Below are 20,597 nucleotides of genomic sequence, written 5' to 3' on the forward strand. Positions count from 1 at the left end.
ATCAAAACTCAGGCATTTTGTCACACTCCTCGGTGAATACTTCGCGGAAGAAGGAGGTGAAAATTAAAGAAGAAAGATAATAAGCTTTAATTGGTTCACAGAATTGAGTGGGTGGTATTCCTTAGCCAAAGATTCTAATCGGTTGGGCTGCCTCCCGGGCACTGGTGAGCAGCTTGCGTTGCTAAGGAGGGTGTAGTGGAGGGACACGGATAATATCTACCGCCTGGCGATCTTTAACGTGCACTTTAACGTCACGTTGACAAAAAAGAATCCTTTCAGAGGATTGCTTTCAGATTTTTGTTGCATAATAATGTTTTCGCTACCGAGTATCGTAATCATCGTCATTTTTTGCTTTCAATCCAGTCAAGGCTTGCATTTTCCCGTTTTTTCAAATGAAGTCCAGAAGTGATTTCACTCGTTTTTCCTCTCTTTATTTAGGCCGATACTCATTATATTCCCTAGAATGAACGGCGCAGCAGGTCCAATGTAGCTTTGCTGCTGCAGGTCATGGCATCACTTGTTTTCTCTGCGGGCAACCTAATCAGGTTAGGTTGACCATCTCTGTTATTATTATGAGGTTGACCATCTCTGTTGCATATGTCCATGCGCCTGTCACTTTTCATAACTTACTGGCGTTCCACATAGGCGCTTCATAGGTCACGGTCCTTAATTATTTCAAAAAGGTCGGAATGTAGATGTGCGTCCTGATTATCAGTAAAACTGGTTGAAATATTATGAGGTTGACCATCTCTGTTGCATATATCTATGCGCCTGTCACTCTTCATAACTTACTGGCCGTCCACGTAGGCGCTTCATGGGTGACGGTCCTTGATTCATTCAAAAAGGCCGGAATGTAGATGTGCGTCCTGATTATCAGTAAAACTTGTTCTTTTTTCTATGGGCCAGGAATTCAATGCAATTTGCCAGTTGAGCCGGCTGAAGCATGCCATGGCAGCAGATGTCACTCTCACAGATGGCTGCTGGACAACAACGTGATTGCCCTTCACGCACTACAGCTCAATATCTCAATTACGATGCTGTATTCCGAAACCACGTTTCGATACACTGTGTGTGGCTTTCCTGAAATACACTAGAATAATTCTGTACAATGGCACCGAACCTAACCCATGTGCATAGGCAGCAGAGCTACAGAGCTCGCAAACCTGTGCAATGATGATGATCATCATCATCAGCCGGACTATACCCACTGCAGGGCGAATGCCTCTAACATACTGCTGCAATTAACCCGGTCCTGTGCCAGTTGCATCCACTTGACCCCTCCGAACTTCTTGCCCTCATCCGCCCACCTAACTTTCTGCCGCTCCCTGCTACGCTTTCTTTCCCTTGGAATGCAGTTTGTTACCCTAAGCGACCACCGGTTATCCTCTCTTCACACTACATATGTCCTACATATGTGAGATGAAATAGGCGGCTGTATCATTGTTTGACATGATGCAGAGAGAGTCTAGTCGTTGATAAACGGCGACATAGAAAAGAGAAAATTTACTCTTCCGATTCTGAGGTTGTCACCCGACATTGGCTACTCAACAAAAACCACAATAAGCTCAGCCAAGAAAACGTACCTCTTGCTACGTATATCCTGGCTTAGCCGAGCTAAACCACTGCCAATATCGTTTTTTTTTTTTTAATCAGAAGCATTTCTTGACTCATCAATGCCATGGAAAGTACTTGTTGTCATGATATGTAATTTGTATTTGTGGACAGAGCGTGTCCTCACGAATAGTTAACGAAAAAGAAGCCTTAAGCGACTAGGTTTCGAACACGCCCCAGAACGAACAGATTACGTTCCCTGGCCGAGCTTCGCGAGCAATATACTTTCGCCGTTTTTTGTTCTTCTTTATTGCATAGCAAAACTTCCCAGGAAGAGAAACTCAAACCGCTCATGTCTCAAATCACCTGGCACATAATGTAAGCACACCTTACTCTAGCAATGCCCCACCGTCACAATGTCAAAATTGTTTTCCTCCCCCACTGTCCTCAATCCACATCCATGGCTTTCTTTTTCGGAAGAAAAAGCGTATTTAAACCCCCGTCAGTGATGTTCGTACTACCCAGACAAAGACCCTTGTTGAAGCCGTCGGCTTGCGAACTGAGGCTGATCCTCAAGCCTTGTTCAGTGCTCTTTAATACTGTGTAGCCACCTTCGTTTTCCCGTTCTTCCCAAAATTCTGAGATGCACACAAAATCATCCAGATGCGGTAGCCAGCTAGGCGGCTCTTCTAGTGCAACATATACTCATCCCCGCACACCGAAGCGCGCTGCTCTAGAAACACTGATTTGGATAATCGTGTACATTCGGCATGGCGGTCCATTATGGCTCTACCTCAAACTAGAGAGACCCACTAGCATAAACCAAAAGGCGCATCCCAGTTTTTCTGAACAGGCACGAAGCAAATACTATATAAGACGTGATTTCAATGCCCTTAAGTTTCTGCTGCAATACATCCCAAAAAATAGCATCGTTACACCGAATACAGCAATGTCCTTTGATCTCTGCAGTGTCATACAGGCGGCAATTCATCGCCCATGGCACAAAGATCTCCTTAGTGTGAAGCCATGCCTTAATCCATGCCATGTGTTCATATGTGCAATTTAAAAACCTACGAATTTGGAGCAGACTGAATGCACATGCACTTAACGCGCTTTAAAACGGTAGTGTTAAGCCCATCACGCTTTGTGTAAAATTGCGACATACTCGCGCTGTGCAGTAACACCGTCTTTTCATCAAATTCTCACTGCAACACAACACATAAACAAGACTTAAAACTCAAAACCAACAAAAACGTTTTGCACGTGCACATAGGAGGTGAGCCACGTCATCTTTTGAAAGCATTACAGCAACACCCTTCCTGTTGACTTCTCCCCTGCTATCTTCCGGACTGCACGCAGTTGCCGAGAAATCCTGCTTTTACCAGATTCATGGACATATTTACGGAGTCACCCATTCTTGCTCTCAGTCATCAAAGCGCCGTTGCGCACGACGCGGCGGGATATCGAAACAAAGTGAGTCAACCAAACAGGGACCGGGAAGCGGTGTTTCGCATAGCCCTACCATTTAGCTTCATTGCGTGGTCGTCTGTGCCTCCTGTTTGATCAAATATGCATCCACTAACTCCCTGCTAACTCGATCGGGGTGAATAAACAAGACACTTGTCTTACCCAAGTGAAGGAACAGTCTTTGAGCTGTAGCTGCAATGCAAAGCTAGGCTAGACGACACACAGTGCCTTCTTATAGATCTGCGATGCTCAAAAAGCCGCTCATTAATACAGCAGCATATGTGTCCGATGCATACGTGGTCCACTCTTAAGGTGAACACACAAGTGCGAGGCCACTGTTCATAAAGTGGTGACTTCGACCCGAGGGCGCAGCAAAGAAATGAAAGCCTATGCATAGCATTATTTTCTATTTGCCTGCTCCACTTTGGTTGGACATGCGGTCGTGTGGTAGGTAACGGAGCTCCGAAGGGAGCGACCACCTCGTTGTGTGCTTGCCTTAAGAATGGACGACCATGTGGTTCTTGCCGCAAGGAACCTGAACACGTAGAATGGACTGCACCTGTGGCACAGTCAACAAGAGGTTTTTTTACAGGCTATCGTGTACCTACTTTTGGCTTAGGGATCACTACGTTCAAACTTGTTGCACACAGCACTACACTACAGTACAGCACTAGACATTCACCCCATACCTCACCCCATATTTTTAGCCGGTGCGAAATGTCAAGTACGTACCGAATCCCCACCATTCGACTGTGTGCAGCGTCTTTTTCCTACTCAAGGATTGCGCCTATTTCCACTCCCGCCACAATTCTTTCGGATATCTGATAAAGAATCTCATCTGGAACACCAGCATCTATTAGCCTCTGTAATTGCCCAAAAAGGCGGGACTCAACTCTGTAGGTGCAAGATTTCAACTATGCTGCCTTGAGGCAAGAAATCGCGGTGCGTACTTTGATCGCCCGGAATGGTAACTGAGAAGTGGCTTAGCCATCCTTGGTCGATATTCGCCACGCACTCCGTGCTCATGGCAAACATTCTTCAAATCCAGAACCTGGAACTAAGACACTGGCCCCTCTATATGAATCGTAACAATCCTAGCGAGGCCTTAGTTAAAAAAAAATAATAAATCGACGACGTAGCAAACCGTCCATGCCGCCAAATTCGCGGGATCCTGTTGAAATATTCCATTCAGTCCGCTGAGGAAGATGTAACTCAAAACCGTACCAACCGGAGAGCCTCACCGCTCGTTGTAAACTTTTTTCGCTCCATCCAACTACCGTCGCACGCAAGTAAAATGAGAGGAACTCCAGAAAATTCCCCGCTGGACTATGACAATCGGCAATGAATACCCTCTCGTCATTGTCCTTCATGAAGCAGCACTTGATACTTTTCAATGCCTGATTTTTCACGCATGTTGAAAGCAAAGCGGCACTCTTTGTCACGTCAGACAAGATATTGACGACCTCAGTGTAGCTCTTCATTAAAATGAGTCAGACAGCTTAAAGGAAAACGTCACTATAGACAGCCCGAAACAGAATGCTGTTAGTTTCCTTGCTTTAATAGGATCTACCCGAAATGAAACATCAGTCTAATGGGTCTTGCCTGAGAAATGCAGGTCTAACATCATACCTTTGCTCTTGCGGAGTGCAGTACCCAGTCCTTTCAGGCACCATAGCCCTTGCACCATAGCTATGGCTTGATTCTTCGTGGAACCAGGTCTCAACGGAGCTTGCTTAGAGTTCTTTCCTCATGCCTCCTCCGATTTTTTCTGTGAATACTCCTTCTGTGAAACAACCCTTCCTTATAGAAAGGAAAGGCTTCAAGCTTTCAGCCGCCAAGTACTCAATCAGTCCCTTCACGTGTACTGACGTCTTTTTACCCTATTATTCAAAACTTTTTTCGAGTACTCGCTGACACACCTCAGTTTATCGGCTTCGGTACTACCAGGGAAACCGTAAAGTGTAGCGCTAACCTCTCAGTTGACCTTAAGGTTAGCTCGAAGCAGAGCTACTGACCGATCTAGGTGAATATCTTCAGTATCCCTGTTCTCAAAGAGAACGTCTTTTATCTGATTACTGACACTTTTCTCCTCAGTATCGTACTCCACACGCCAGTTGAACGGTCTTATGTCTTGGACGAATCCGGGTAAAGGCGAGGTCGATACTGCTCGTTCCTTGTAAGGCCGCTAAGGACACGAAGGCATACCCTGTAGAGACGTGCCTGTATCCACCACTCAGAGCCAAGAGGACGACACAAACGTCTTGTGTGTCCAGGGGAATACTTCAGCCATCTGCTGACAAAGAATCGATGCCGGAAGGGAACGAAGGCATCTTGGATGCCGCGATGCTGTCCTTTCTCTGCACACTGAAACTTCTATGAGAGCATTCGGTTGTCAACGCTATAATTTACACAAAGAAAGGAGCCCATTGTACAATAAATATGGTCAGGAGAAAAGAACACAGGGCGAGTTGGTGTGGAATCATTCTTAATAAGCTCGAAAAACAGGACAAATAGGAAAATGGCTCAAACGCAGATAATGAACTGTTTTTTTTTTTTGTTCTCATCTTATGACAATTACAATTCAGTTGATGATTCGTGCTTATATGGTTTCCCGTCTCCCATTTCGTCCTATTTCTCGCGATGCTTAAACATGAACCCACCTAACTCACCCAGTTTTCTGTTCTCCATATCCTGGGCTCTTGAAGTGGCTTTTCGATAGCCGTCATTTGTTGTTGCATAATTTCTGTATCTTCAATAGCAATAGAGCAAAGAATATAAGTTGCGGCATTTTACGTGTGTATCTGTAGCATACTGATATTACCATCGCTTTTTCATGACGGCGCGTGTAGGAATGTAGAAGTTTTACTTTCCTGATGAGCGTCTGCACAGCGGGCCTTTCCAACGTCGCTCAGCGTCGCCATCGGCGAAGTATACCGTAATCTAAGACAACTACATCAAACGAACAGAAAAATGTGGATGTGAATGTGGTTGTCTTCGATTACCATATCTTTCATGCTTGTAACTGTGGTTGCGGGTTTCAAGCAAGGTGCCGGCCCCTCGATAGGGAAATAATGCCTTGTATATAGATATAAAGTGCATTTTTTAAAATGAATTCAAGTGTTTGATTTCATAAAGGCCGGTCTTCAATGCCTTAAGCGAACAAACGCCATCGCTAGGCGTAGACTTCCAGGCCACCCACTATCCGCAACTTTGCCGGGAATATGCCCCCGGATTATGTTCATTGATAATTAAATCCCTACATGCGGAGAGGTCTCCAACAAGAAGTACTACGAGCATAAATTTCGATCCCTAGGCTATGAGAGCGAAGGAATGAGTTTAAGCTCTACCAGGAGCATTGCGACCATGTTGACGAAAAGGCCGAGGACGCTTCTTGTCAGAAGACAGGGTCCAGAGGACTGCACGATTACTGTCGCTTTCAAGTGCACACACAGTCATTGTCCTGTATTTGCTTAAGCCTAGGTTGGGATACTCTGCGCACGTTTCTGAATAAATGCGTGCGCACTGTATATGAAACGTGTGAGAAGCGCATTGTCCGAAAGGAAAAGTGTGACAAGTCTAAGAAATGTGTCAGTACGGCGGCGTAGGAGAGTAGAATTCGACTTTTATTGCGAGTTTCATAAAATCCATCCAAAATTACCATCCCCTATCTGGCGAAGGTTTGGAAGAATTGCTTTATCATAACTGAAGTGAAAACGTAGCAGCAGCAGTTGCATATTCTACAAAACAACCCACCAAACAGGTAACCGTGTGAAATGCAACAGAAATAACTTGTTCATGGTCGTCGCTAATTTTGCCTGGCTCTCATTTCAGAAACTAACGAACGAGCGGCATGTGTCTTCGTCGTAAGACTTGTATGCGCCTTCGCAGTTGTCTTCGAATTGGTCCATGCATGCTTGCGGGACATTCTCTTTCATCTCCCGGGAAGACCACATCATGCACTCTGCGAGGACAAAATGCAACAGTTAACTGCTGAATGGACCCACCCAACTCGCACAGTTTTCTGTTCTTCATAACCCGAACTCTTGAAGTGGCCTTCCGTTACGCCATCGGACAACAATAAGTCAGCCTCGAGCGGCAAAAACCCATAATGTGGCCCTTTTTTGGGACCTATGACTCCTTTCTCAAGCATAACCGGTAGGTACCCGGCACATGCACTGTACACTGTAAGCGTGGCGGTACGTTAGGTGTATATATACATATATATATATATATATATATATATATATATATATATATATATATATATATATATATATATATATATATATATATATATATAAAGGGGAAATGAGGGTACTCGTTATAATATATGAACGAAAGAAGCCGACAGTCGGCGAGGCCAAGGAAAGCATTGGGGATTGTACTTTGTCTTTTTTTTTATTTGTACTTCATAATCACGTAAATTAGTAATGTAATGTGTTTAGGGGAAAGATAAATAAACACAAATACACACAAAGTAGAAAGAAAAACAACGTGCCGATGGTGGGAACCGAACCCACGACCTCCGAATAACGCGTCCGGTGCTCTTCCAACTGAGCTACATCGGCCGCTGTCCCCCCTGCTACTTTCTTGGGTATTAATGTTGTCTGTACACGAACCTTGAGAGTGTTCACCAGCGCCACCCTCAACCATAGCGGTGGACGTAAAACGTCCTGTGTTACCGCCAGCGTCACGTAGAACGTGATCACGAGTGAGGGCGAAAGCTGTGCTAGAACCCTCTTACGCTACCTATGGCTTCAAGACTGCCAGAACCGAGACCCCCGTAAGCTACAAGCAGATAAATGAAGGGGAAATGAGGGTACTCGTTATAATACATGAAGGAAAGAAGCCAACAGTCGGCGAGGCCAAGGAAAGCGTTGGGGATGTTACTTTATGTCTTTTTTTTTAATGTTAATTTGGATAAGCACAGACATTAGTAATGTAATCTGTTTAGGGGAAAGATAATTAAACACAAAGTAGAAGAAAAAACAACGTGCCGATGGTGGGAACCGAACCCACGACCTCCGAATAACGCGTCCGGTGCTCTTCCAACTGAGCTACATCGGCCGCTGTCCCCCCTGCTACTTTCTTGGGTATTAATGTTGTCTGTACACGAACCTTGAGAGTGTTCACCAGCGCCACCCTCAACCATAGCGGTGGACGTGGAACGTCCTGTGTTACCGCCAGCGTCACGTAGAACGTGATCACGAGTGAGGGCGAAAGCTGTGCTAGAACCCTCTTACGCTACCTATGACTTCAAGACTGCCAGAACCGAGACCCCCGTAAGCTACAAGCAGATAAATGAAGGGGAAATGAGGGTACTCGTTATAATACATGAAGGAAAGAAGCCAACAGTCGGCGAGGCCAAGGAAAGCGTTGGGGATGTTACTTTATGTCTTTTTTTTTTAATGTTAATTTGGATAAGCACAGACATTAGTAATGTAATCTGTTTAGGGGAAAGATAATTAAACACAAAGTAGAAGAAAAAACAACGTGCCGATGGTGGGAACCGAACCCACGACCTCCGAATAACGCGTCCGGTGCTCTTCGTGTTATTTATTGTGTTTGTGTTTATTTATCTTTCCCCTAAACACATTACATTACTAATTTACGTGATTATGAAGTACAAATAAAAAAAAAAGACAAAGTACAATCCCCAATGCTTTCCTTGGCCTCGCCGACTGTCGGCTTCTTTCGTTCATATATATATATATATATATATATATATATATATATATATATATATATATATATATATATATATATATATATATATATATATATATATATATATATAAAGTCTGGTGGATTTGCCTCCCATTCCGCGTTTCGTTACCCAAGCCTACGTTATCTCACATGACTTAATTGCGGATAAATGCGCTACAAAGCAGTACGCGCAACCTCGAGCTAAACTAGAAGTAATAGGCGCTACCGTGATCTTATATTATGATGAAATCCGCACTCACCGCTTACATCCTGCCGAGTTTCACGACATACCCTCTATGGACAGCGGGTTGTTACTTGCAATGCGATAGGCTCCTGCTTATCGCTCTTGCCCCCCCCCCCCCCCTCTTTCACATAAAGAAACGGTGTTGCCGGCGTTGTGAGCGGGTGGTAGTTGACATTGACATGGTTACGAACTCTCCGGACGTCAGGAGGTGTGGTGAAATCACGAGACCATGTGACACGGCCGAATGCGATATATGCGCTTACAATTCAGGCTTCGACTTAGACGCGCTGCGCCTACTCGACGCAGGCGTGGTTAAAGCGGGTATTCTTATATATCGGGTGGTCTTCAGCATAATGAGCTATTTTACGATTGTATGCTAATGAGCATGTGAGGTAAAATCAGTTTCAGTTTCAGTTTAGTCGTTCAGTCGTGTCCGACTCTTCGTGACCCTATGGACCATGTCACGCCACGCTTTCCGGACATAAAAATAGAGACACCAATAAAGAAAAATTCAACGGACGCGGACGAAGGCCGCCAAGGGGAGGCGGGAAACGATCGAGAGGCGGCGGTTAAGCATCCCCACAATTACCTTGCCTCTCGTAAAGGTAAACAAGGGCGCAGTCCTTGTAGTCACTGTAAATGAAGAAGCCGTTCTCTGGAGAGCCGTCACCTGTAAAGCCATAATGCAGACGATAAGGAACATTCCTAAGCGATGCCGATAGGATAGGCTCGAGCACTTCACGAAACATCGGTTTCAGTTGCCCTCTCCCAATAATTTATTTGCCAGTCGTCTCCTTTGTTTCTGTTAGGACCTAAAAGCATTCGCTTTTTGCCTCATCACATGTGAAGGGAGACGCAGTAACAAACAGAACGTCATCACCGAGCGTGCGCCCTCATTGTAGTTACTTAAAGCATGCAACAAGAGTGCTGGCAGGCAACTTTTTAACTAACTAGTGGCGTGCTGTCATGCTGTTGGGTCTTCTGCGGTGGTGCTCTATTATAGCGTTACGCCTTCTTTGTGTTGCCAGGAAGCTTACCTTCCAATTCTGCGAACAGTCTGGACACGTTGCAGCGATCTCCCAGTAAGTTATCCTTTTTAATACGTACCGTAGTACGCTTAATGTTGACACAAAGCTCCTACTATATTTGCCCAGATGCTGGGAAATCGGACTATACTATAGGTTTTTTTTTTTTTTTTTTTTTTTTTTCAACAGTGAACATGGACTTGCTCAGCACGTCTACCGAGTACTGTACTTTCTTCGGTACCTTCCGCTTCCCGCTGTTGCGGCACCTTTCGATACCACTGCGAGTACAGCGAATTGTTGAAGAATCGAGACATTGATTCATTAACTTATCAGTAGCGTGCTTTCCTTTTGAATACAGTGTTTCATTCACAGGCTTCTAAGAACTTGCCTAAATCTTCAGGTACATTTATTGAATGAAAAGTATTTACCATCTTTATCCGTGAAATAAAAATGGTCGGGCGTCTCTTTCGGCAGAACCTCAAACGTGATATTTTGCCTGAAATTCGAACAATAGGCATAATCAAACGGTGACATGAATAAGAGAGCACCGCTGAAACAACTGTTAGATGAGCTAATTCTGTGGTTGCCCGGAAATGTTCGTGAACTCTTTGATCCCTTTTTTTTTTTTTTTTTTTTTTTTTTTGCTAAATACTGCGGCCAGAGGTCCATGCTAGGGTGGAGAGATAAGGAGATCAGCTAAGTAAAAGCAATGCAAGTGTAATCGACATATACACGAGCAAAAATTTGAATTAGCTGGCACGAACGCAGACGAAAACAAAACGAACGCATCCAAGGGTATAGCCGCTAAACACCATCATTTTTCAAGGTCAAAAAGAGGGAGAAGACGCAAAGCACAGGCAGCCCCATGAAAATAAAAACACCTTCGCGTGAGAGTTCATAATGAGAAGGACCAAAAAAAAAAAGAGAAAATAAGTTCACGCATAACAAAAAAAAATATAACTTTCGACATGCAAGAAAAAAGGTGAACAACGAAATATTTCAGATGAGAGGAAGCGCGCGTTCATCGAAATCATCAACATCACGGGCGGTAAACAACGTGAGCTGGTTAACTGTTCTAATGAGCAATACTGTGAACAAAAAAGGAATTCTTAAACGTGCGGGCAAAGTATAGCTTTATGAATAGATAGCGCAAAAAAAAAAATGTCACGGACGACACAGACATAGATTAGGCGCTATCTTGATTTGGGTTTGTTCATGATAGTTTGAAAACATAGCGCATAGATGACACTAAAACATTAAAAGATAGGTGATAAAGCAAGAAAATAAATTTTTTCGGGCATGATTTCACATGATGGAACATTCCTGCGGCAACTGCTGAAACAGAAATGAATTCTTTTTCTTTGTACTATCTCCCAAAAATGTGGGTCTTTCTTTTTCGAAAACTGACGGTATGCAAACAGTGGCATATTACAGTTTAGCATGTGTTTATAAGTATTGTAAGCTAATAACTTTATGTGCTGTGAGGCAAGCTTTAATTTGTGGTGTGGAAAGGGTTCGCGCTGCATTCTTTCTTGTAAATAGCTGTCACATGAGATGAAGGAGTACTGCTCCTATCCACTGACTTGCCTACGTGACCTCTTTAATAATCGTAACGACAAATGAGCGTCACACTGGTTATGTAGATAAAATGCTGGTCACCAGCCGGTAAGGTTTTGATACGAGTCCACCATTGTAGAGCTCCGTTGTCATCAAAGCAATGCGAAGACGTATAAAAAGCACCACAGCGTCAATGAGCGAACATGCTGAGGCTTTGTTCAGAGCTGCCAGGATTCAGTCAAATCCGCTGCTTGAACACTCAAATATTAGGATGCCTTTCAAAAGGTATATAAGCATCCAAGCCTCTAGCGGCCTACTAATTTTACATGCTTCTCTTCTTGGAACTTTTTTGAAACCTAACAATCAAACAGTGATGCATTAACAAAAGCAACCTGCCACTATGCAACATCGCTGCAGGCTGTACCATACGTGTGATACAAAGAAACGATCCTAACACACATAATGATACTAGCTGTTCAAGCGGCACTATTTCATTTTTGTTTTGTTTGTTTGGGGTGCTTGCATTCATTCATCTGCGGACAAGAATTGTAGTGCTGTAAGCACTAAAAGCAGTTAGGGACATTTCCTGTGAAACACAGATTTTTTTGCCTGATTACATATTTACCAAAAAAAAAAAAATCTGAAGACTTTTTTTTTTTTGCGTTAAGCTGCCGTCATGTAATCTCTAGAGCCCCCAGATAACGATTGCTCGGCAAATCGTTTTTCGCAAAAGTTGACAGGAGTTCATTTCCCCATCCATCTGGTGCTCATCACTTCAAGGAGTACTACACGGTAGAGTATCAAACCCATGCGTTATGTATATATTGGACAATGGTTGTGCATGCGTAAATTTGTTGTTTGTGAAAAAACCAACTGGTTCTGATGGTCTCTAATAATGTTTTAAACAAGCATGAAATTTACACCCTCTGTCAGAAAGCGACCAACGTTCATAATTGCTTGATGCACAGACTTTCGGAACTATATTTTGTGTCAAGGTTTTAAATGAGGGAGCAAAAAGAACAGCAAAGCAAGGCGCACTGCGCAATAACACATTCCACATCCCAAGCCCCAAGCCACATGCCCAGCTGCCAAGCGATCCACAAAACGACTGTCAAGCCACTCTGCGACACCTGTCGACTTTGCTTAGTGCATGATCATTTTCTACTGCTATAGCACATAGGAATGCACAGGTGTACTTGCTCGTGCGCAACGCGCATTATGTCCTGCACCTGAGCAATGACTGCAAGGATGCCTAAACCAGTAAAGGTGCCAAAATGGATAGAACTCCTTAAAAAACGCGAACTGAATCCAAATTACTTTCCGGGACAAGATTTTGCAGAACGTCTCATCAGGAACCGAAACCTAAGCTCACGTGTTAGCCGGTATCGATAGACCAGAGCTCGTATTCCGAGTTTGCGTCGCTATCGAAGTGTCACTATCTCACGTGACCTCGAGTCGTCTGATTGGTCGAAACGCCGGAACCGGGTGCTGCTACTACGCAGCCGTAAAAGGTGGAAACATCATGTTCCGGCGTTTCCACCAATCAGATGACTCGAGGTCGGGGAGATAGCAACACTTACGATAACGCCGCAAACTCTCAATACGAGCCTAGATCGAGTCGTCGAGGCGAAAATCGCATTCACGCGCTGTGTTTCGAGCTCATGAATGATCGGCAAAGAACGCGGTACTTGTACACCAAAATTTCTTTTCTCGAGTACTGTAAAATTTTCACACTGATAGTACATAGTTTTCTTTTCGGGCAGTAGTTTTATATCATAATGGTGGATGTGAAAGTTGTAGTCGAGTTCTTTCGAACGTGCTCAATAAATAAGCCAGTTAATAGTTCAGAACGCATTTCTAGTCCAAAATCGAATAGTGCGCGTTTCAGAGACTTTTGTCCTCGATAGCACAAGCCATGCATGAATGCGAAGTGCGGGAAGTGAAGTGGTGCCAACTTAGCAAGAATAATCAACATCAGCACAATAAACAAGTTAGCGTGATGTATAGCGAGAGGCAGTGATGCAAGGGACAAAAATGGCAGGAGTAAACTTCGATTCATCATGCTCAGCTCCCAGTGCCATACACATCGCATTTGTTTAAATCACTGTGGGTAATAAATATATCTGAGGAAGTAAAAATTCCCGCACTCGTGATCTTTAAAGTCGGGACCCTTGTGAATCGATTTTTATATTGAGCTGCTGCGTGAAAATGCAATTGAAGAGATCTAGATTTCGCGGGCATGCCAATACAGATGAAAGAGCTGGGTTTAGGGAGTGCCTTCACTGAATCTTCGGATGACTTCCATATCGAAGCTTAAATATTTGTGTTCACTACTTTTAGAGCGTGAACTTTGTTTTGTCAGTCATTCCGTGAGAGCTCGGACCTGACCTACCGACTACTACAAAACGGCTCGTGCGCGCGAAGTCAATCCCGCTGCTTCATAGTCTGAGCTCCAGCCCACTCGCGGCTAGGAGGAAACGAGACAGTACATGCCGCCGCCCGCGCGCTTTCTAACCGGGCAACCTCGTCCCCCTCCTCCTCCTCAAAGAATCCCCCCCCCCCCCCAGCCGCCTACACGTTCAGAGAAATTACTCAGCTCTACCAAACCAGACACAATCTTTACTCCCACCCGTATAAAGGGTTGACGAGAGTGGAGGAACGCGTGTTTCTTCTCCTCCTTACGAATACCATGATGTGCCCGGCGTCACTTAAACACTTTGACAGTGCCTTCTCCGAGGAGTGCCCGCACTGTGGGGAATTGTCCTCGGACCTCTTCCACGTGGTGTGGGCGTGCCCCTCCAACCCTGCCTTTGCACCTAACCTAAACCCCACCCGGGAGGACTGGGAGGCGAACCTACTCGCCCGCTCCGACCTGAAAGCCCAAAAGGCGTTGGTCAAACGAGCAATGGCAGCAGCGGAAGCCACTGGGGTCCCGTACTAGGGACTCTGCCTAGTGTTTGTGAGAGGAGAGGCACTAAGCCTGACCCCAGAGTAACCTCCATGTAACTATTTTTAATAAACGTTTTTACCACCACCGTGAAAGCCAAACGTACGGTTCACGGCCATTGACCCCTGGTAGTATCCAGACGTATGTCGCTTTTGGCACACTGCTGTCGTAGTCCGTCCGCACAGTTGATAGGCAGTCAAGGTCCCCATCTTTGTCAATGTCTATTATAGCGATAGCGTGGAGGAAGTTGTCGAAAACCTGTAAGTGCAGTCGCATAATTTTTTCAGGTCATAGTTGTAATTGTCTACAGAAAAAGCAACAACGGCAAGCTATGCCAAGGAATTCTTGAAAGAGGTTCCCTCGTTTGCCAAAATTCAGCATGGCCTCCCCCTAGTGTACTTTATCCAAAGATACATTTCACTTCCTCTCTGAATACGATGCATACGGTGTGACCAGTCGCGACAAAAATAACAGTATCTTTATTTTCATATTGTGTGGAGAAGATCAGCGATTTAATATCCATCTGGTGGACTATCTACAAAGTCGGGACTATGATACAGACCTCAAAGTTAGAAACGGCTCATGTATGCTACATGATTACAATCAGTATACTCAGTGCGAATTCACTATTTCACGAGGTCTAACCGGGCCTTCAGGATGTACTTGACGAATACTGCGCTTTCCATTCCTGTAAACCAATTATTATTATATTATTCAGGTGCCCACAGAGAGCGTGGCAGAAAATGCGCTTTTCCTTTCCTATAAACCAATTACTATTGAAAGCATTAATAGCTAGGGTATGTAAAAAATGAGAAAGAGTGTTGATTGTAATTAATAACAAATACTAACAGAATAATAATCCATGATAATTAGTGGGATAAAAGAATAAAATAAAAACGAAAATTAACAAGCAAAATAATAAAGTAAGATTTTTTTGAGCGCCATGGTTGCCTGCATAGGCGAACCGCACCGCACATTGCTACGGCTCGTCAGACTACGCCAGGGAGGCGAGTGATCGAGCCAGGTCCTACTGCGAATAGGCTAGATAGTATTCTTGTTCACTATTACGATAGTACTAGCGTAGTAGTGATATTTTAGTTCACTATAGTGGAAATTATGTACGTGGTAGAAGTTACTGACTGGACGGTGCAATGAATAAAAGTAATTAGGTAATTTTATTCCTTCGATTTTAATGGACCATACTAACAAATAGAAGGCCACCAACATCAAAACTAAGTGCCCACTTAGATTTCCTAATCAACAATGTGGCTCAAAATATCATGAAAAATGCACAGAGGAAATTATTAGAGTTCCGTTCTAGGAATTGCATATTTATTAAATGACATCGTTGGTCATGGGATATTCTCCAATATCAAGCAAACTTTTGTATCCCCAATTGCACAAAAGGATTCAGTGTTTGATGTCTAGAAAGGCAAGTGAAGCCATTTTATAAATTTCCAATTCGGCAAAGCCAACTCAACGAGCTTCCTGATCTGCATTTTTTACATCCGATATTTCTTGCCATATTCCCGATCAAAAAAAAAAAAAAAGTAAAGGGAGGACTCACCTTCGACTTGCGTGGCTGCCTTGAATTTCACAATATGATAGTGCAAATTAAAATTAATGTTTAGAGGTTCAGCTTGATGTAGAGTTTTTTTTAGCGCAAACAAAGACAAGGACAGGAAAGGCGAGACGTACACACACACACAAGCGCTTGTGTGTGTACATCTCGCCTTTCCTGTCCTTGTCTTTGTTTTTGCTAAAAAAACCCTACATCAAGATGAACTACCAACTCGCCCAGCAGGAAGTTTTAATGAATGTTATAAAGTGGTTCAGCTAATTTTAGACTTTTTAGACTTTATACTTGTAAAAACGTAAATAATGGCCGCCTTGATTTGCATGCGCCCCAAGCGTAGCGGTAGTGAATCCTCCATTCCGCGCACACGAATCGCGATGGCATGCAGCGTAAGTGTGGGCCCTGTTTTTCGGACAGTAGGGGAAGAACAATATTGCGAGGGGCCTTTTTTGATCCTTGTGCCTATTATTCCAAAAGTTTGTATCGTATTAAATTCGATTCGAATAACTTCCCAAATGCACTTTTTGCATCGTTAGATTAATCGAATGCAAGGATGTTCAGTTCGTATTAAAACTTTTCCTATTTTCCCAAGCTCCAAAAATTTGCCATCGATGCTCTAGTAGTGAACCTCAGTCGTGAGACCATCATTTCACTGTTAGCCAGTTTAGTGGGGCTTCGTAAAAGATACGTTAATGCGGATTCTATTTATGTGCGACCTTATCTTTGCAACAAGAATTCTAAACAGCTGCATGGTTATTTTCATTCTGCGTTTTTTTTTTTTTTTTTTTGAAACTTCAATGTACTATAAGAGAGGGGAGTCAATGTACTGTAAGATGCAGCGGAGATTATTTCACCCGGAAACAACAGCGACTCGCAACTTAAGGGTTCTCGGTCAGTTACAGAGCGGTATTATTATTGTGTATTATTATCACACCCCCTTATTATCAGTCTGGGCAACTTCCTGCAGTTAGCTTTCTCTTGAAGTCTTCGTTCTGGATCACGTTCATAGCAAGCATCGAACATCCGCGCTGCCGGCAGGAATCGAGCGCTTAAAGGATGAGCTAAAACGATCGCTGAAAGTCCCCCGTCTTGCCATTCGCGCTTGTCTGAATGTGCTGTGTATTGCATTATAACAGCGACAACAACAGAATACCTTCTATGTCTCCGCTGGAAGGGCTGACATGTACTAGGTCTCTTAATCTTCTGGTAGGATTACGAACCTTTCTTGTGATAATCTGTCAACTGGCATATTTGTATCTGGACATAAATATTTTAATTTGGCTGAGCTGTTAAGGAGCAGGAGAGGGGGAGTTAGGGAGAAAGGAGGGGGGGGGGGGCAGCGTTTGCGCATTTTGTGGTACTTGTACTCTGGATCAACATGTTTCTCAAAAGCAGGGAGGGTATAGAGGGAGGCAGTAGAAGTAGCCAGTTTGCAGAAATGTTTCGCGCTTCACACTTATTGGCGCTATTTCCCGCAGTTCACTGCACTGTATATCACCCTTCGCAGCACTGGTAGTATTTGTTGAAGTAGCTACCACTTTGTGGCCCCGTAATCTCACAATAGCTATGCTCACATATTGCACATTTCCCATGATTATGCTTAATGGAAAGAAAGTTGAAAAGTGAAAGGGATAGACATATCATTATATGCGGCACTGCATTCGAAATTTGGTCAAAAGACTAAAAAAATTTGAATTCCGCTGCAGCGTGAAACCCCAGTTAAATTCGAAACTATAACTCTAACCTAAGGCTTGCTTATATGTCAAACAGATCGGTCAACAATATGATATAATTGCCTCAATTAAGAAAACTGATACCGGTGTCGGCCTAGACCGAGTATCTGTTTGCTTTTTCACGTAGTTTCGTGATGTGTGCATTGCATACCTCCATAAACTGAAGCTGGCAAACTCAGTACGAAATGCATTTCATTAAAAAGCAAAGCTGTTTAACTCTTGATATGAGTGGTATTCGTTGTATTACAATAATTAACCTGCTGTCAGTGCAGTGACCACGCTATTACTCCGGCATTCTGGGCGCCATTACTGGCTTGTTTCTCTTTTTAAAGTAGGCACGTCCTTGCCATACTTTTATTATTTTCTCTAAGTAATACCGCCAGACTTTGTGTAAAGGCACTTGAAAAAGTGACCAGCTATTTCATAAAATCCACATTTAAAGGAAAAAACTTACAGGGCAGAAATATAGACAAAAATGCAATAAAATAATACCAACTAACAGCACACCTGAAAACAAAGTATCACTAACCAAAAATAGTAAATGGCTGCGCATCTTGCACACAGACATTTTTTGCACACGAGTGGTACACCCAATGTGCGCATCGCATGATACAACACTGACTCAGAAGGGAGCGAAATATGGTTTTGGTTTGATTTGTGGGGTTTAACGTCCCAAAGCGACTCAGGTTATGAGAGGCGCCATTGTGGAGGGCTCCAGAAATTTGGACCACATGGGGTTCTCTAACGTGCACCGACATCGCACAGCACATGGGCGTCTGGCTTTTCGCCTCTAACAAAAAGAGTGAAAGTTACAATAGCGAATGCCACAGACAGGTCTGTGGTCGACTATGCGGGGTCCATCTTAAATATTCTGAAGCTCTTTGAATGCTACTGTTATGAGGCGCCTCACAGAAATTGATGTGTCGCACAAAACTATATCGCACGTCTGCAAGGTCTGACAACATAGCATGCGTGTGTGTGGGCACGCAGGAGAATCACTTGAGCCACGTTCACTGAATCCCGCACAAACATTGCACTCAGCAGACATCACAAATATGGCTAGACATCAGTGCATGGGGTGCGATATAGAAGGGGTGGGTAGGATAGTCAAATGTGGGTTCAAATTCTAGAGCGAAAAAAGAATCCCTGCAAACACAGAACGTCTTCGTAATAATAGAAGACTATATAGCCTCAATGTTTGCATGTTACTTTATGCCTGATAAGGAAAACAAAGGAAAAGCGGGAAGAGCCATAGCAGCCACCCACTCCCATGGCATACAGGTGGCAAGAAGATAAGCCACCTCGATGTGAACGAGCCCGGTACAATAGGATTAAAGCGCAGACAAGCTAAGTGACGTGAATTGTTTCTTCACTTACCTTTCGAATATCTATGGTTTCATGAGGGAGTTGATGTTTTGGTTCGGCTAAGCACAAATGTTTCTTAAAGCAGGAAATGCACAGAAGAGTAAGCGTTACTACAAAAACCAGTCGCATATTTGTTCGAGTTTGAAAGAGAGCTCGAGAGATTTTACACCTCTAGCTTTCCAGCAATGGCTGCGACGTCGATTTTGGCATGAAATGTCCCTTACACTGACAACTGCTCACTTTATACACGCAGACGACAAATATTTGCGAGAAAAAAAAAAGGGGGCAACCAATTTGTAGGACACATGTTTCATTACAAAAGCTGTCATTTCAAGCTCTACCACGTCCCTCTGCTCCAGTGACCCACGTACGCTACTTTGACAAGGACGGCGAATGGACTATGGCCGCACTACGGAGATATACGGCGAATGGACTACGGAGATATATTGTCGGCTTTCGAGGAACACCACTAACGCCGACAGTATATTTCGATCACGGAAGCTAACTTTTTGAATTTCTTTGTCAGCAAAATGGTCATATGAAGAAATTATAAATTAATATGATGTGGAAAAAAACACGTGCTGGTTATATTAGAAAGAGAATTTTTAAACGGATTTCAACTGCGTTTTAGCATGTGCTGCTCCCGAAGAGCGATCACAGAGGTTTGCAAAGCGAAGACGCAAGGCGGCGGAGAAGACGGTGCTACAAGAAAAACGAAGAAATTATTTTTTTTATCCACGACTACTGCTGCTCTCGCTTTGTATATCCTGGCATAGCTGCGTTAAGCTACTGCCATTTCTTGTTCTTCTTTTTTTACTGCGTCGAACTTAGCTACGCATCGTTGTAGCATCGCCACCGATGTAGCCATTTTCGATACAGCTGTCAAAATTTCAGCAAGCTCCTGGGGACCCTTGATGCATACTCAAGCCTCCACTAAACGAGACTTTGTAAGCCTCGCTTTTTTTTTTAACGTTCTAGCATCGAGAAAAACGATATGCACTAAAAACACTAATTAATGAACATTCTCTGGACTGGTCTTTCTTGAGCTTCTTTTTCTCACGTCCCGAAAAAAAATGGAACGCTTTAGCTATGTTTCACCCAAGCTCGAAGACCGTTAGCTCGGGTTTACATTGTTTTTGCGTGGTTTAATGTTTGATTCAAGATTCTGCTCACCAATACCTTTTCAAATATGTATGCCATGACGTAACGTGAAATTCAATGTTTAAGAAAATGAACTATGTAGCGGTATTTAATTAAGAACTACAATTAGTAAAGTGCTTATATCGTGCTCATTGTATAGCCTATTTACGTATATATCGTAACATAGCTTATCTCGCGCTCGATATAATTAATTTATTAGAAGTAACTGTATCAGGCCTGCAATAAATTCAATAAAAGCATACTCTGCATAAGCTATCCATCCATT

The 20,597-nt window shown here is 43.5% G+C and overlaps 1 protein-coding gene across 1 annotated transcript; it reads right to left on the reverse strand.

Moving 5' to 3' along the window:
* Nucleotides 1-6,620: 6,620 nt before the first annotated feature.
* On the reverse strand, nt 6,621-19,369 carry LOC146198473 (uncharacterized). Its single transcript, XM_084592595.1, has 5 exons — nt 19,184-19,369; nt 14,604-14,755; nt 10,422-10,489; nt 9,558-9,638; nt 6,621-6,979 (listed from the first exon to the last, which is right to left on the reverse strand). The coding sequence occupies exons 1-5, from the start codon at nt 19,298-19,300 to the stop codon at nt 6,846-6,848; spliced, it is 552 nt and encodes a 183-aa protein (XP_084448721.1). The 5' UTR covers nt 19,301-19,369; the 3' UTR covers nt 6,621-6,845.
* Between the last annotated feature and the right edge of the window lie 1,228 nt (nt 19,370-20,597).

This window comes from Amblyomma maculatum, chromosome 2 (assembly GCF_055883805.1).
Source record: "Amblyomma maculatum isolate TAMU_Amacu chromosome 2, ASM5588380v1, whole genome shotgun sequence".
Taxonomy (NCBI): Eukaryota; Metazoa; Arthropoda; class Arachnida; order Ixodida; family Ixodidae; genus Amblyomma; species Amblyomma maculatum.

Bases quoted from the DNA above. Each gene is read 5' to 3' on its own strand.
- LOC146198473 (XM_084592595.1), bottom strand. From the start codon at position 19,300: ATGCGACTGGTTTTTGTAGTAACGCTTACTCTTCTGTGCATTTCCTGC. The intron at 14,756-19,183 runs GTAAGTGAAGAA...CTGCACTTACAG, and splicing joins AAACCATAGATATTCGAAAG to GTTTTCGACAACTTCCTCCA. The intron at 9,639-10,421 runs GTAAATACTTTT...ATGGCTTTACAG, and splicing joins TTATTTCACGGATAAAGATG to GTGACGGCTCTCCAGAGAAC.